At 45.2% G+C, this 12610-nt stretch overlaps 1 protein-coding gene across 1 annotated transcript in view; it reads right to left on the bottom strand.

The window, feature by feature from the left end:
- CARMIL1 (capping protein regulator and myosin 1 linker 1) overlaps positions 1–9671 on the bottom strand; it is a 211633-nt gene extending 201962 nt beyond the window's left edge. Inside the window, exons 1-3 of the mRNA XM_025212749.1 lie at positions 9655–9671; positions 6730–6849; positions 3246–3321 (exon numbers count right to left, since the gene is read on the bottom strand). Of these exons, the coding sequence (XP_025068534.1) occupies positions 3246–3321; positions 6730–6849; positions 9655–9671 (213 nt within the window). The remainder of the gene's footprint in view (positions 1–3245; positions 3322–6729; positions 6850–9654) is intronic.
- Between the last annotated feature and the right edge of the window lie 2939 nt (positions 9672–12610).

Below are 12610 nucleotides of genomic sequence, written 5' to 3'. Positions count from 1 at the left end.
GTCTCTCTTTCTCTCTCTGGATCCGCTTCTGACACGTATCTCGAACCTCGGGTAAACCTGTAGAAAAAAGAATTCTTAGACACTGTTAATCAACCTCTATAACACTATCCATATGGAAAAGTAATCAGATCTCTTCTCTCGGTTTCCCACTCTCCTTCAAGCACATGACATAGGTGCTCGAACTCAACTCAGCTCCGGACGGCTCTTGCACGCCCGCAGATGCACTGTCACAAATGACGATCCACACACGGACGCTGCGTGGTCTTGTCCTAACACGATGAGGACGTTCCGGAGTCGCCGTCTGGATCCTTCAGACACTGGAAACCCAGCTCATGGGCCAACTGCCATTGACCATCGTCTCCCAGGATCCGCAGCTGTCGCTTCGTGAGTCTGGAGTGGTGTAACAGGAAACCAAACATAATCCTCTCCTCTCTTGTCCTCTGCAGCGGTTGCCACACTTGCTCTGGGTCATTCGATACACCTCATCAAAAGCCTCTACGCTGTCAAAAGTCACTGGAACAGTTCCAGGGTTTCGTAGGTGGCGATGCGGCCACGGTCTCTGCTGCTGGGTCGGTGTCAGTCCCAGCGCGTGCTCCCTGGGGTTCCAGGAACCGTACGAGCTTCCTATCACTGCCAGTAGGATCTGCTCTGCACTGATCCTCGCCGGACGACCCTCATGCCAGACGTGGGGCTTGTGATCCACTTGACCCGCGACGAGTGCTGGGAGCGGAACAGGCCAGTGAGTATTATACATTAGCCAATCTATATCGGTGGCGTGTCCTCCACTCCACGAGGCTTGTTGAGTGAAGAAACTAGCCTCCTCCAGATCAAGCAGGTCGGATCCAAACTCCACGACCAGACGTCCTAACCATACAGCCAAGGTCTCATCAGGCTTGATCCTTGACTCTCTGCACAGTTCCTGTAGCTCAGTCCAGGTTCTAGTGTGATGGGTAGTGTGGATTGTCTCCCTCACTCGGCTGCTTGCTGCTGCAGAACACGTAGCTGCTGTTGAGACTACCGCTGCATCCGTGGAGAGGGGTGGATGTCCTCCGCTCACTGCCCCCTCCCCGTGGAAAGGAGGCGGGGCCACCGGAAGCGATGTCGCGTCGGTAGGCGGGGTCACCGGCCAGGTTCCTGCCGATTCTCCCGAAGCTCCTCCCTTCTCTTCCGGTTCCAGGCAGCTCGCTCCTTCCTCGGCGCCATCTTGGAGTGGCGTTGACTCGGGGCTTCTCTCCTCTGCCGCTTCTCATGCCGCCGGAACGGCCGTGAGCAGTGTGGCTTCCAGGTCTGCATTCTTCCGCAGCAAAGTTGTCACAGCTCGGAACAACACATCCAACATTCTCTCTTTTTTATCCCTTGGGGCTACACACGTATGGCCTCTCAACCCGAGCACCAACGGGGGGCTGAACTGGTTAGCCGTCGTCGGCTCTTCACCCTCCCGTGCGAGCTGCACACAGCGAGCGAACTCTTGGCTGAGAGCCGGGTTCATGTCGCCTGATTCCCATCTGGCGAGGGGTGCGGTGTTCCCTCTCTCCCGGGGCCTGAACTGGACTCTCTCGCTCCCCATCACACACCCGAACGCCTCGGGGTACAGATGTGCCTCCCATACTTCCGATGCCTCTTCTCCTTTTTCCTTCAGTGAAAGGTAGCCATTGATAAACCTTTCACCCACTCCGCCCGCCTGGTGATACGCGATGTGGGCGCCTAGTTCCTCGGAGCTGGCCATGTGGTGTCTCCCGCTACGCCAGGGGCAACTTCTCACTAGCTCCAGCTCCATTAGATCTTCCACAAATCCTGACTCTGATCCTATCGATCCTAATCCTGATCCCGCTGATCCTGTTCGTGACGCCATGTGGGGGCCGAGGGGGGACCGAGGATCGGGAATCCTCGGGAACGCTAGCTGGGGTTGCGGCTACGATTCCGTGACAGGCAGATGGGTACTCTCTATCACCGGAGCGGAATTAGGCACAGACGAGACACATATCAATTGGAAAAACAGAGATGGCTTTACTTACACTGTAGAGTAGTATACAGCGCAGGCAATTGTAGTTGCAACAATTCTATTCTCTAATCGGTAATCGAGGAGCTCTTGTAGACCGGGCAGCTCAGGTCTAACTCGGGCATGCAACACGGAGGATACGTCGTAAGGCTTCGTCGACGGGGAGTCATTGGCAGGGGATCAAGCTGCCAGAGTTCCACTCCAGGGGAAATCGCGGACTTCTCCAAGTAGGGCGGAAACGCCCCTAACCTTTTATACGGCTAGCAAGCCAATTGCCAGCCGCCACATGGGAATAATTTAACATTGGCCAATCATGTTATGCAAATCTGCATTTCCTCGGCAGGAACTCTATCCCCCCCCCAACTCTTCACCATGCCGAGAATTCCCCTGCCTTACCGTGCCTTGTGCTGGAAAGTTCCACGGTGTCGAGTCACTGATCCAAATCAGCTCTGACAACAGTTATGTGTCTGCTCTATCTAGCAGCAGGTAGATGAACTACAGTAATTGATCATCTTGTTCATTCAAAGAAATTGCCTTGATTTAGCTTCTACTAACTGCATGATATCACATCTAGTAGGCAGCCATCAATCCTTCTGGATCACGGTATATGCATGAGAGGTCACTAGGACCTTTGACATGTATACCTAGGTAGAAGCATGGAGTGGAGGCCACTCAGACCTTCTATCTCCCCTTCAGACCACTGAGACAGAACATAACGGCCAGATGGAGTCCAGACATTTGGTGCCTCAATGGCTGTAGTTACAAGCACATCCAGGAATCAAGCCTTGGTCTCCCATTTGGCAGACAAGGATTCAAACACTGAGCTACAACAATGGGTTGCAGAATAGAACAGATACACAAACAGTTAGAGTGGATCAGCTTATACATGCTCACAAATGATGACATCCTCACCCTTTTCATTTCCACATTTTATTTCCATAAGGTAACACCAGAACTATATCACAACAGTGCCATTCAACTCAGTTGATGTAAAAAAAAACAAACACCCCCCACCCCCAAACAAACTTTTCTGATTCAACTGCATTAGAAGGAATCTCTCCATCACATTTCCCAGAGTATGCTGGAGGGAATACATATAAATTGAGGGAAAAGATTTAATAAAAATGACAACTACAGCTAGGAAATACACGAACTGGCCAAAGTGATAGCTAAGTAATAAAGAGATAGGTGTCAAGAAAGATGTAAGCAGAAATAGAAAGTAATCAGCAGAAGAGCATTTGCTCACTTCAGAAGGAAATTGCAGACTCCAACTCCCAAAATGAGTCAGTAAATCCAAGCAGTATCCTTTCCTCTTCTGGTAACTTGAAAAAACAAAACAAAACAAAACTTGAAGTTTCTAGTAACTTGGAAAAAAAACAGCTATGATCATGGAAAACCCAAGTCACTTGGTAAATCTTTTCCTACTTGTTATAAAATACATCCCATCTAAGTATAATATGCATTTTTTTAAAAACTTGACAACTTGATAGTTTTTTTCTTTAAAAAAAATGGTACTGTAATGGTGAGTGAATGGGAGAGAATGACACAATTTCTGGATTTTGCTATAACAAAAGAAGGAGTTGGGGAAATAGATTACAGTTAAAAAAATCTAGAAGACAAGACAGCTATCAACCAGTACGGAAACAATTTTTTAAGAAACTGAACGAGAAAATTAAGGAAAATCATTACTCATCTAAATAACTGAACCCAGGACTGTACTCTTTATATTTCCTTTACAGCGAAATTAACAAAACTCCCTATACGGAGAAGAACAGAATACCACTTGTAGCTTTAAATACTACTGCCGTGCGGACAGAAGTACTGCAAAATGAACCACAGAACTGGGCACATGCTGCATTTTCCCCTGTCCTGCAATAGTAACTAAGGTCCCTTTTTCCACCACATGTGGCAGCATGAGACATCTAGCGCAGACATCTTTCTTTCTGTCGTCTGCAGCATGACATTATACTGAAAGGACAACAGGAATACTGGGAGAGCACAAGAGAATGACAAAAACAGCACAACAGGTAATCTGGTTACTATTGACTGGACTGGTTTCAAGCCCTCTCTCCAAGCAAGGCTATACTTTCCTTCATCATTTTACTTATGCCATATTCATCTCCATCTATTACAGACTGTTCCTGAACAACTCAGAAACAGCATGGCCTAAGATAGCAGTGCTCAGCCTTTTATGGCCACGAGCCAGAAGAGTGATATGGAGCCGGTACACAGATTGGACTAGACTCCACACACCAGGATTGTGCCCCACACCGCCTCCCTTGGCCCCCATACCCTGAACAGGGACTCTGTACTGCCAGATCAGGGCCTGCACCATCTCCATCAGCCCCACACCACAGAATTGCACCCTGTATCCCTCCACCCTATGCTACCTCCTGAGACCCCACCCCCTGCTGTTTTACTGGGGATCACTGCCTCCCAGGGCACCACGTGGCTTTCCTGGTAGGCTGGGCTGGGCGGGACTCTCTGCTCCAGACAGGAGACCTGGCCCCACCCCTCTGCTCCCTGGCCAGAGCTCCAGCAGAGACTGCAGGCACAGCAGGGTCTGCCTGGCTTTCCCCTGCCCCTCTCCCCCGTCCCTGCTGCTCAAGAAGGGATCCCCCCCTCCATTCCTCCCATCTCCCACAGCATGGACCCCAGCCCCACAGACCCCAGGCATGTGGTATGCTAGCTAACGCTGAGAGGTGTCTGTATGTCTCCAATTTCACTGGGACAGGCAGACAAAACAGTGTCCACTAAGGGCTTTTTGGAGCTAATCAACAGGTCAGCTGGTAACATCCCTCCCTTGAGAGAGGTTATTGTTTTGCTGATGGGGTGTTAAACACTGTTATCATCCTCCCTGCTGGCTTGCTCACCTGTCAGTTTGCTGCAGACAGTATAAAGAAGCAGAAAGAAGGAGATTGAAAAGCTCCATATCACCAGTAGATGCATGCACTGCACACCCCCTCCCTTTGCCTCAGAGTGCTAGTCCAGGGCTACGGTCTGGCAACACTCCCCCACCTTGAGCAGTGAGCGGGGAAAAGCCTGGGACAGTGCAGGCAGGTGTCCCTAATCAAAGCATCCTGCCAGGGCCTTGCAACATCCCTTCTCAGCTCAGCACTGTGGATAGGAAGGTAGTGCCCCCTGGCTTCTAGCCTGAGCCACAGCAGGTATGTGCCTGAATTTCCTCAGTCCAGAAAGAATGTCTGTGCGGTTAAAAACCACTTCAGCCTAGCCAGGTTAGACTAACCTGCAAAGATTGAATCAATTCAGGCTCAGGCTATTTCAATGTCTGTCCTTAGCCCTGGGGACCCTGGCAGTCCAGATGGCATGCCTCTGTGGGTTGAATCTGGCCTACAGGTTGGGGTTGAGGAGCCCTAGCCTTGGAGACAGAATTCCAGACTGTGGTTGGAGCCTAGCATCCTAATCTCGATCTCAGTGCAGGCCTTGGGCAGAGCTTTTTTTTCCCCTCAATTTTAGCATGCAAGGTTCTCTTCATGTTTTTGGTTCATCTTATACTTTACATGTTAAGTTTTTCAGACAGACACTGTCTCTTATGTGTGTTATATCATGGCTCTCAAGCTCACCTGGGCCAGCCAAGCACTAATCCAAAAAACTCAAGAATATTAATTAAAATGACTTGTTCTTTGAAAGCTACACACTAAGCATACAATGTGAGCTGCTTGTTTCTTCTACAGAGCATTTCAAATCCTTACTCTAAAAGCATTCCACAAGTAAACCACTGTAGTCAGTAGTAATAATTTTCAACTAAACTGATCTCCACTTGTCAGCGTACAGCAATGCTGTACACTTTTGCGCAATAGTTTCCATAGCCATGCAGTATTCAGGCAACTGCACTTTCATCTACTTCCCCTACTCAAGAACTCCTCATACATACTGACAGGCACAGCTCCTTCCATATTGCAGCATTACACCCAGTTAAAAATAAATATTTATAGGCGATATACAAGTAGGGGGTAGGGTTGCCAACTCTCCAGGATTGCCCTGGAGTCTCCAGGAATTAGAGATAAATCTCCAAGAGAATGCTGAGAATCACCCAGGAGATAAATGATAGAACATTCAGTAAAATAAATATTAAATGTTGAATCTGATTTATACAGATGTGCAGTGGGTTTTTTAAATGAAATAGCAATGTGCATTTGCCGTCCTGATGTAAAGTCTTTAATGTCATTACATCATGTGATGAAACCTCATGGAATATATTCAAACAGAGTTGGCAACCCTAGTGGGGAGGGGGAAATGTGGGTCCATGACCATTATTGCTTTTTAGGATGGATGTATAACAGGAAGTTTGAAGAATTTTGTTGTTTTTAAAAACTAAGTGCTTTTTTCTTAATTTATTTTATTTTAACATGAATTTAGGTACAGTTTTCTTTGTGTTCTTTTGGAAGACATTAGTCATGACTATAGGATTGGCAGAAAGAACATCAGAAATCCAGTGTAAATAAAACCTGATTAGGAAGAGAAGCAGTTTTTTTTAAATGTTATTTGGGGTGTTTTTTTACATCTATTTAATTCAGGCACCTGAGCTAAAGTTTCAGCATACATGCTCCATTCATAAGGGGCAAATAAAAGTTCACAAAACATATCTGATACCTCATTGTTTAATTTTGTATTTTGTAACACCTAGAAGTCCCAATTACAATCACAGTTGTATTGTGCTAGTGCTACATAAACACATGTTTGACATGATATAGGCTCAAAGGACTTACAATCTAAGATGTATTGTTGGTGAGACAATGCAGGACACAATTATCCCGTGTATCCGTATCTTCGTCTCAATTTTCCAATACTGAATGACTGCTTTTTCAGAAGTTATGGTTGACGAGAACCTTGAAGGAGCAGTCCATGGAAGAAGTAACACAAATATGAAGCAACATAGGAGAAACAGAGAACCCTGTGAGAGACTTCAAAAAAGACTGCCGCAAAACCAGCTAATATCAGAAGTCCCATTGCTAATATTTCTGAAGAAATATAAGCAAGCAAAAAGGGCTTTAATTTTTTTTCCACTGGAAAGCAAAAGGAAACAAGACACACATGTTTTCAAGGCTTTTTCAGACATCATGAAGATGCCAAAAATGACATATGCCTAAATTTCTCTTCTTTAACTGAACTGTACCTTAAAAAAAGTTTACTTAGAAATTTCAACATAACCGAGTTTTGTTTTTATTAAGAACTGTATATTCTTCAAGTACTACAATCATTACACTCAAAAACTACCTACGGTAGAAAAGCATTATTTTCACTTTGATAGATGAGGAAAACTAAGAAAAAGGTTAAACACCTTGCCCAAAGTTATATAGACAATCAATTAACACAAATGCCATTACCATTTGACTCCCAGCCCTATACTCAACTCTATGATAAATGCAGACTAATGGAATAATCTCAAAATTTCACCTTTTCATTCCAAATCAGAATTAATTTTTCCCTGGAAACATTGGGATTTGCCATAAATAAGAAATTCATTTTTGAAGCAGCACTAAAAACACTTATTATGAGGCACTGTTTCATACTGCAACAATGGAAGGCAACTACCATTCACCTCTTTTACAGAACTTACAGACAGCTCACAAGTTCACTTGAGGCAAAGCTAGAATTGGAAACCATTTGCTAACTTCAAGCATTTTACTTAGTCTTATGACAGCTCATGTTTTCCTTCAGTCCCAGCCTCTAAAATCAAGCAATTACATTAGCATCACCATTTTATTACGAACAGTAAGTTTCTAGCCCTCATTCTTGCAGAGGAAAGCTTGATAGTGGGCACATCTACATGTGCTATTAGCATGTAGCAGTAAACTCTGGCAGATATCACACTGGAGTTTATTGCTCTCAGGTGTGCGGGCCGCCTCCCGATCCCGTCCATGTCGCCATGTGCGAGCCGGGAGTGATATGCGGACCTGTCTTTGTGCACGCGGGCTCAGAAGAGACCGCGCGGCGGCAAGGCACGCACGGGCTAGAATTACTCACAGACGCGTAGTGGTTGATTCAAAGATTATTTACTTACACCCAAGATGGTCACGGTGTAGGCTGGACAGTTTTCCAGGTTCAGCTCCGCTTAAATCCTCATTGGAGGACTACGACAAATTCGGTTCTTGGGCCCCGGAGTTGTTAAGGCTCTGCGGGTTCGGCAGTTTCTTTCCCAACGGAGTTGTTGAAGCTCCGTGGGTTTGGTTCTTGAGTATATAGGAAAGGGATACGTCTAGGATTGCGCTCGGCGACGGGGAGAGGCCAGAGGCTGTTTAGACCTCTGTTGCCTTCTTAAGAAATGCGTTGGGTTCGTAAGGATCCGCAGCGCTTAGAGATCTTCACGCTCTCCCTCTCGGACTCCAACTGCTTTCTCTCCAACTTGGGCAGAAACCACCCAAGCTCTTTATACGGCTAGCAAGCCAATTGCTAGCTGCCACGTGTGCATAATTTAACACAAGCCAAAAATGGGGCTCGAATTAAAATACAAATGGCAGGAACTCCTTTTTTTTTAGCTTGATTCGTAATTTTTGAATGTGCATGGCTGGTAGCACAACTTTTTGGATACAGATACATAAGAGTATAAAGCTCCACATCAACTAATTTACTCTGCTTCTCAGGTACCTCTCAAACTTCAGTCTTCTGTATAGATATGCCTTTAGTCATACGCCTTTTGCTTCTATGCTAATAGCACTGGCTCTTTTGCTCAAGTTCATGGTTTCACAACCAGAGGTTCCCAAAGACTATTCAACTAGAGCATTATTGCACTTGGCTAGGCGGACTATAATCTCCAGGCCACAATCCAATTCCAGAGCCAGGAACAAAACCAAAGAGATACCCAGTGTCTAACCACCGTCTGAAGAATGTGTGTGTATTACACTTGAAATGGACATGTTTTGTCTCTGGTCTGCACAGAGCATATCTGTATGCTTTCCCCTACTAGTTACTCTCATTAGTCAAGTAGAAGAGGTATGTTCTGTGGAGCTGAAGGTTGTAGGCTCAAACCCTGCTAATAAACAAAAAAGGATGTTTGACAAACACATGCATTAAGTGTAAGGAATATATATATAGCATTAAGGTTGGTTTTACTCCCGTCTTTTTAGAACATGGGAAACCGTTTGTGTGTCCAAAGAATAAAAGATTTTGTCAGGGTAGCTTCAAAGAGGGCAGACTTAATTTAATAATCACACCTTTCTGGACAGCAAGCCTCATTGTATATCAAGGGTATTAGTGCATTGCCAAGGAGGAAGCCTTATTCATAACTCAAAAGGGCAGGAAGAGATAAAAAAAACAAACACACAAACAAAAAATACAAGAGACAGATGAAAGGAAAGGTTTTAATTTTTTTAATCTTAGGATTTTAGGGAGGTCTGACTCATGACTTTTTATCTTCTGGGTTAGGAATGCTGCCTCCAGGACGAATGGACTTCTAAAGGGTTTAATAAAGGTTTAGCTTTCTCGTATGGTATTTAACATGGAGTACTCGCAATATTTACACATCCAGCAACACACACATGCTGACAAATCTTAGGTCTTAAAGGTAAAAAGATAACTCACAATTGTCTTGAAACCTTTTATTTTAAAAGCTTAAAACAGCTGCCTTATAAACAACTACAGTGTATAGGAAGAGAAAGAGATGCACCAGGTTAAGTGTTCCTTCCTTCTTTTACCATTTTTCTATGTCCATAGTCTAGCAACTCACTGTGCTAATGTGAAGCAGGACATCTCTGCACCTAGGCAAATTTTAAACTTTCTTTAAAATCAAAAGCAAGCAAAAAAACCCACACTTTACAATGAAAATGCAGGCATGCAGTAGAGAAATCAGCTGTGCTGTAACAAATGACAGTGCAGCCAACACTGCAGAGTATTCCTGAGCTAAGATTAAGTTAACCCAAAGCCTCCCTCTCTCCTTTTAAACCCACCTCAACAGTGTTGCACTGCACGGGTCCCAGCTTGGTATGCTTTAGAAGTATGTTATTTTAATTTAAGTGTGCTATTCAGCTGAATACAAATGTTTAATTATTGTAATTATATGCACATGTACTTCATCACTTTTTTGTCTAAAGAGGCTGATGGTGCATTTTATTTACTGTTTAATGTGCTTGTTTTTATGCTTACTGTAACAGCTTGTTGAAGGAGTACTGAAGCGAAACTCTAATAATAACAGTGAAGGTTGCATAAAAAGAGATCCTTAGTATACACTGTATATATTCAAAAAAGACTGCATGGAGTAACTATAAAAAAGGGCCAGGAGACGGGGGCAGGGGAAAGAGGGGGTCAACATACCAGTCTATTTACATGTTTACCTGTATTCCTTAAATTTTCCTGACTGTAGATTTCCCTTTGGAAACCATCTCAGATCAATTTTAAATGATCTTTCAATTTGCTTCCAAAAATATTTCAAAGGTTGCTACATTCACATTTCACACTGTAGAAAGCATGCAACACACCTTCAGTTTGGAAAAGCTATTGCTGATGCCATTTGCTGCAAACCAAACACCTTTGGCTTAGTTTTAAGAGCCAAGATGCTAGCTACTCTTCTGAGCAAGATACCATGTCTGTAACTAATAAGCTAAGGCAGAAGGCAGGGCAAAGGGACATCTTAGGACAGTGCTTCCCAAACTTTTCCTCAGCATAACCCCATTTATGGCCCCACTTCCTCAGCATGACCCCATTTCCTCAGCATGGCCCCTCACTCCCAACCCACAGCTCCCACCCCTGCAACCCCATCTGTTGATGTTGCAACCCCAGTCAGGGTTGCGACCCACCATTTGGGAACTTCTGCTTCAGGGTGTTTTTACACGTACTCTGGGAGTGCGGGGAGGGAGGGAGACTCGGAGCTGCTCTAATTAACGCACCTGAAGCATCTCATGTATCAGCAACCCCATGCTGAAAAATGGCAGCAGGGGCATATTAACTAAAGCTCATAGAACAAGCTTTAGTTAAGGCGCTCCCACCCCCATTTTTCAGCACTGGGACGCTAATACACGAGACGCAGGAGTCCACTGGAACACAGCAATTAATCAAGTCTGCTCCAGCACGCTGTAATTACAGCACGTCGGAGCAGCCTTGCTGCACGTGTATAGGAGCCTTAAGAGACTAACTCATTCAGCAATGCATAAGCTATCATAGGTGACTGCCTACTTCATCAGATGCCATAGCATGGGTTTGATCACAGCATGACAAAGTAGGCTGTTGCCTATGAAAGCTTACAACATTGCTTAGTGGGTCAGTCTCTAAGATGCCACGAGGCTCTGCTCTTTGCACACCTTCAGACTAACAAACTAACTCCCTCTCTCCCTAATAAGGAAATACAGACTAGATGAAAGTACTGTAAGGTGGATATGTAACTGGGTGGATCATTATGCTCAACAATGGCTCAGTGTCTAGTTGGAAGGAGGTATCAAGTGGAGCTCCCCAGGGATCTGCCCTAGATCCAATATTGTTTAATATATTCATTAATGATTTGGACACTGGAATTGAATGCACGCTTAAAAAATCTGAGGACAACACCAAGTTGGGTGGAGTTACAGACACTCTGGAGGGTAGAGCGACCTGGATCAACTAGAAAAAATTGTCTGCAATCATCCAGATGAAATTCAACAAGGACAAGTACAAGGTCCTGCCCTTGGGAACATAGGTGATGCATAGGCAGGGCACAGGAGGATACATGCCCCCCGAGAGTGCTGGTGCTCCCCCTTGACAGCAAGCACTCTGGCTGGTAGGGGGGCATGGAGAGTACTAGTGCTCCCCCTGAAATTGGCTCTGCCGGCAAGCCCCCCCACCCCGGTCGCCAGCTGGCCAGGGGGAAACCCTGTCATGCCCCGCTGATGCCCCCCCCAGGCTCGGGAGGCACCAGTCGCCCATGCTTGGGAAGTAATAACTGTATATGCAAATAATGACTGGGGAGTGCCTGGCTGGGCTGCAGCACTGCAGAAAAGGACATGAGGGGACAAAGCAGAATACAAGCCAGCTGTGTGCACTTGTCGCCAAAAAAGCCAATAGCAAACTGGGTTGTATCAACAGGAATGTCACTTACAAATCAAGAAAAGTAACCCTCCCACTTTATTTGGCACTTTTGAGGCCTTACCTGAAGTACAGTATCTGGCTTTTGCCCTACAACTTCAAGAAAAATGTGGACAAATCAGAAAGTTCAGTGGAAAGTGATAGAAATGAAGATAGGCCTAGGAAGCATGACTTACAAGGAAAGGCTGAAAAATCTAGGGTTATTTAGTCTGGAGAAGAGAAAACTGAGGAGATATATGATAACAGCCTTCAAATACCTGAAGGGCTTATAGAGAGGATAGATACAGACTATTCTCTGTGATCATAAAAAAACAATATTAGAAGCAAATCTGAAACTGCAGCAAGGGAAGTTCAGGTTGGAAATTAGGAAGAAATTATGCTCATAGTCTCAAATTAAGTATTGCAGGTTGTGTAATCTCCATCCTTGGACACTTTCAAGAGCAGGTTAGACAGGCACTTGACAAAAATACTTTAGTCAGGATGATTTTGCCTTAAGCAGGGATGGTTTGAACCAGATGACTTTCTGAGGTCCTGTGCAGACCTATGGGCATTTGTACACATGATTGGGGGGGGGGGGGGGGGGGGGGGGGGTCTGTTAGA

This window comes from Alligator sinensis, unplaced genomic scaffold, assembly GCF_000455745.1.
Source record: "Alligator sinensis unplaced genomic scaffold, ASM45574v1 scaffold969_2, whole genome shotgun sequence".
Taxonomy (NCBI): domain Eukaryota; kingdom Metazoa; phylum Chordata; order Crocodylia; family Alligatoridae; genus Alligator; species Alligator sinensis.
The sequence above is the reverse complement of the archived record's forward strand: the minus strand, read 5'-3'. Positions and strand labels throughout refer to the sequence as shown.